The sequence below is a fragment of the Drosophila eugracilis genome, unplaced genomic scaffold (genome assembly GCF_018153835.1).
Source record: "Drosophila eugracilis isolate 14026-0451.02 unplaced genomic scaffold, ASM1815383v1 contig_884, whole genome shotgun sequence".
NCBI lineage: Eukaryota > Metazoa > Arthropoda > Insecta > Diptera > Drosophilidae > Drosophila > Drosophila eugracilis.
In genome coordinates, this window is record NW_024573794.1 from 1 (window position 1) to 2,206 (window position 2,206).

At 38.7% G+C, this 2,206-nt stretch overlaps 1 protein-coding gene across 1 annotated transcript; it reads right to left on the reverse strand.

Moving 5' to 3' along the window:
• Nucleotides 1-206: 206 nt before the first annotated feature.
• Nucleotides 207-1,483, reverse strand: LOC108113291. The gene is made up of 2 exons (XM_017223844.2): nucleotides 1,074-1,483; nucleotides 207-992 (listed from the first exon to the last, which is right to left on the reverse strand). The coding sequence occupies exons 1-2, from the start codon at nucleotides 1,330-1,332 to the stop codon at nucleotides 922-924; spliced, it is 330 nt and encodes a 109-aa protein (XP_017079333.2). The 5' UTR covers nucleotides 1,333-1,483; the 3' UTR covers nucleotides 207-921.
• Between the last annotated feature and the right edge of the window lie 723 nt (nucleotides 1,484-2,206).

Below are 2,206 nucleotides of genomic sequence, written 5' to 3' on the forward strand. Positions count from 1 at the left end.
CCCATCGCTGCGCCCAACCGAAAATGCAGCGCTAGCATCTGTAGCGCAGGAACGCGTTGGGCCAAGTCCCCAAAACCCCTGCTGTCGGATTTCCGCAGCCGCTCTGGTAGCGATATGGTGAAGTGATATTCTGATTAAGCCAACAAGCCACACGAATTACGATTTAGAATTACTTCAATTTGTACCCCCAACTCGATAAGACGACATTTGAATTTGAACATTACAACCATTGTAACGTTTTGAAAAGCTTACTGTTTTATTTTTAAAGTAAAATCGTATATTGAACATTTTAAGTGAAGGAAGGACGACGGAATCAAGGGCAGGAGACACAACAATGCAGTTAACTCTAGTTGGGTAATATTCGTGACAATACCTCTGGCCATGTCTGGCCTTAACTTGCATTTTTAGAAATAGCCCTTTTTGTCAATGAACTTTATCTGTCATTTCGTTACTACCAAATTTATTTATTACATTTTGTATTATTTTTTTAATTGGGCGCTTATAAGTATATTTACATTTATTGAGAATGACTTTGAAAAATTTTAATTTACCTAGGCTTCCAGCAACAGCTAAACATGTCGACTAAATCGATTTTGTTAGCTTTTACCTTAAGTGGAAAATATTTAAAATTAATCTCGTTTAGTCCAATTAGCTGAACACACGTACACGGCGACGAGAAGAAAACAATAGTCAAAATCATTAAGCAGACGCCGACGTGCAAAAGCTAGCTAATCATAAAGCAGCCTAATACGTTATGTGCTGGTAAACGACCGCGTCATAGTAATATTAAAAGCTTAATGGTGCTTAAAATAAGGAAGCGATCCGTCGAAGTTGAAGTTGGGTCTCGATATTGGCGACACTTGCGCTGCCGATAGTGTGCTAATGATCACTGTGAGGTAGCCAAAAGCTACTCCGGCAGTTTCAAAAGCGAGACCACCAAACACGGACTTTTCTAGTCGATTTCCTCGACGTGGATATGAAGTTAACATTCCCTGGAAACGCACATATGTATGTCACTTTTAAATTCAATCTGCAGAAATAAAGTAAATAATGACATTTCGAAAAGAACTCACTCTCGTAAAACTTTTTCTCCTTTTCGGCGTCTATCTTGCCGAGAGCGTTACGAAGATTGCTGCGCTCCTCTTTGTCCAAGTTGCAAATCAGCTCCATCGCGCGTTCCGTGGACAGGTGGGTGCTAAACTTTGAGTAGTTCCTGCGAGGGAACAGTTTGGTCCCTGAAAGTGCTCCGCCACAGGCCCACGACTGTCCAGTTGGTTTAGCTATAAATTGATGCATAAATTTCCGGAGTGCAACTTGATATTGCTGCCGCATGGTCAACGCGCTTCTGTTTACTATAATATATCACACAGCTCTAGTCGCTCACTGGTCGTTTTAAGCAGCGTTCTCCGAAAACACACCCGTATGCGGCACACCACAAAAGCTTTTAATTCAGTAGCCACTCACGTCAGGCCCAAAGTACTAAAGGCTTTAATATCCAAGCCCCACAGAGCACTATCACCATCCATTTAGAGACACGCCCAGTTATACCCAATTCCCACAGAAGCACAGAATACAATAACACTGCTGGATTGTACATTTCGTTTCTACAATTAATATCTTATACATGCATGTATATTAAATGGAAAAGTGAGTGGTGCTGTGGGGTGGTAAATTTAGAAACGGGGCCTCCTGTGTATAATTTCAATGTGGTTTATTGGACAATTGAGTATAAGTTCGGGGATTCTACTTAAGATAATTATTGTATTGATAAAGACTTATTGATTCTCTTCAACATGCACTATGGAAAATTTGAAATTTGAGATTTTAGATATAAAAATATGTGGCCGTGACACCGCCCACAACCTCAAAATCGCAAGCTAACTCAAAAACTAAGCACGACATTTACATTCTGTTTTTACTTAACTTCATATGGTCAATAGATTTCAGATGTGAAAAAATTATCAGTGTGGCACTGCTAACAACCTCAAAATCAGATATTAATTTAAAAACTAAGTTGACCGTCTGTTATATAAAACCCAAATTACTTTGCGAATATGTTTACTAGCTGTTTAAAAACACAAGAACAATGTTTTTAATAATAATTTATATTATTTTAAGTAATAGAAGGCGTTTCACGCCTAATTTGAGGAACAATTCAGCATTGTCTAAACCTAAATTTCTCGAAAAGTGCATAAAAGTGAACTTT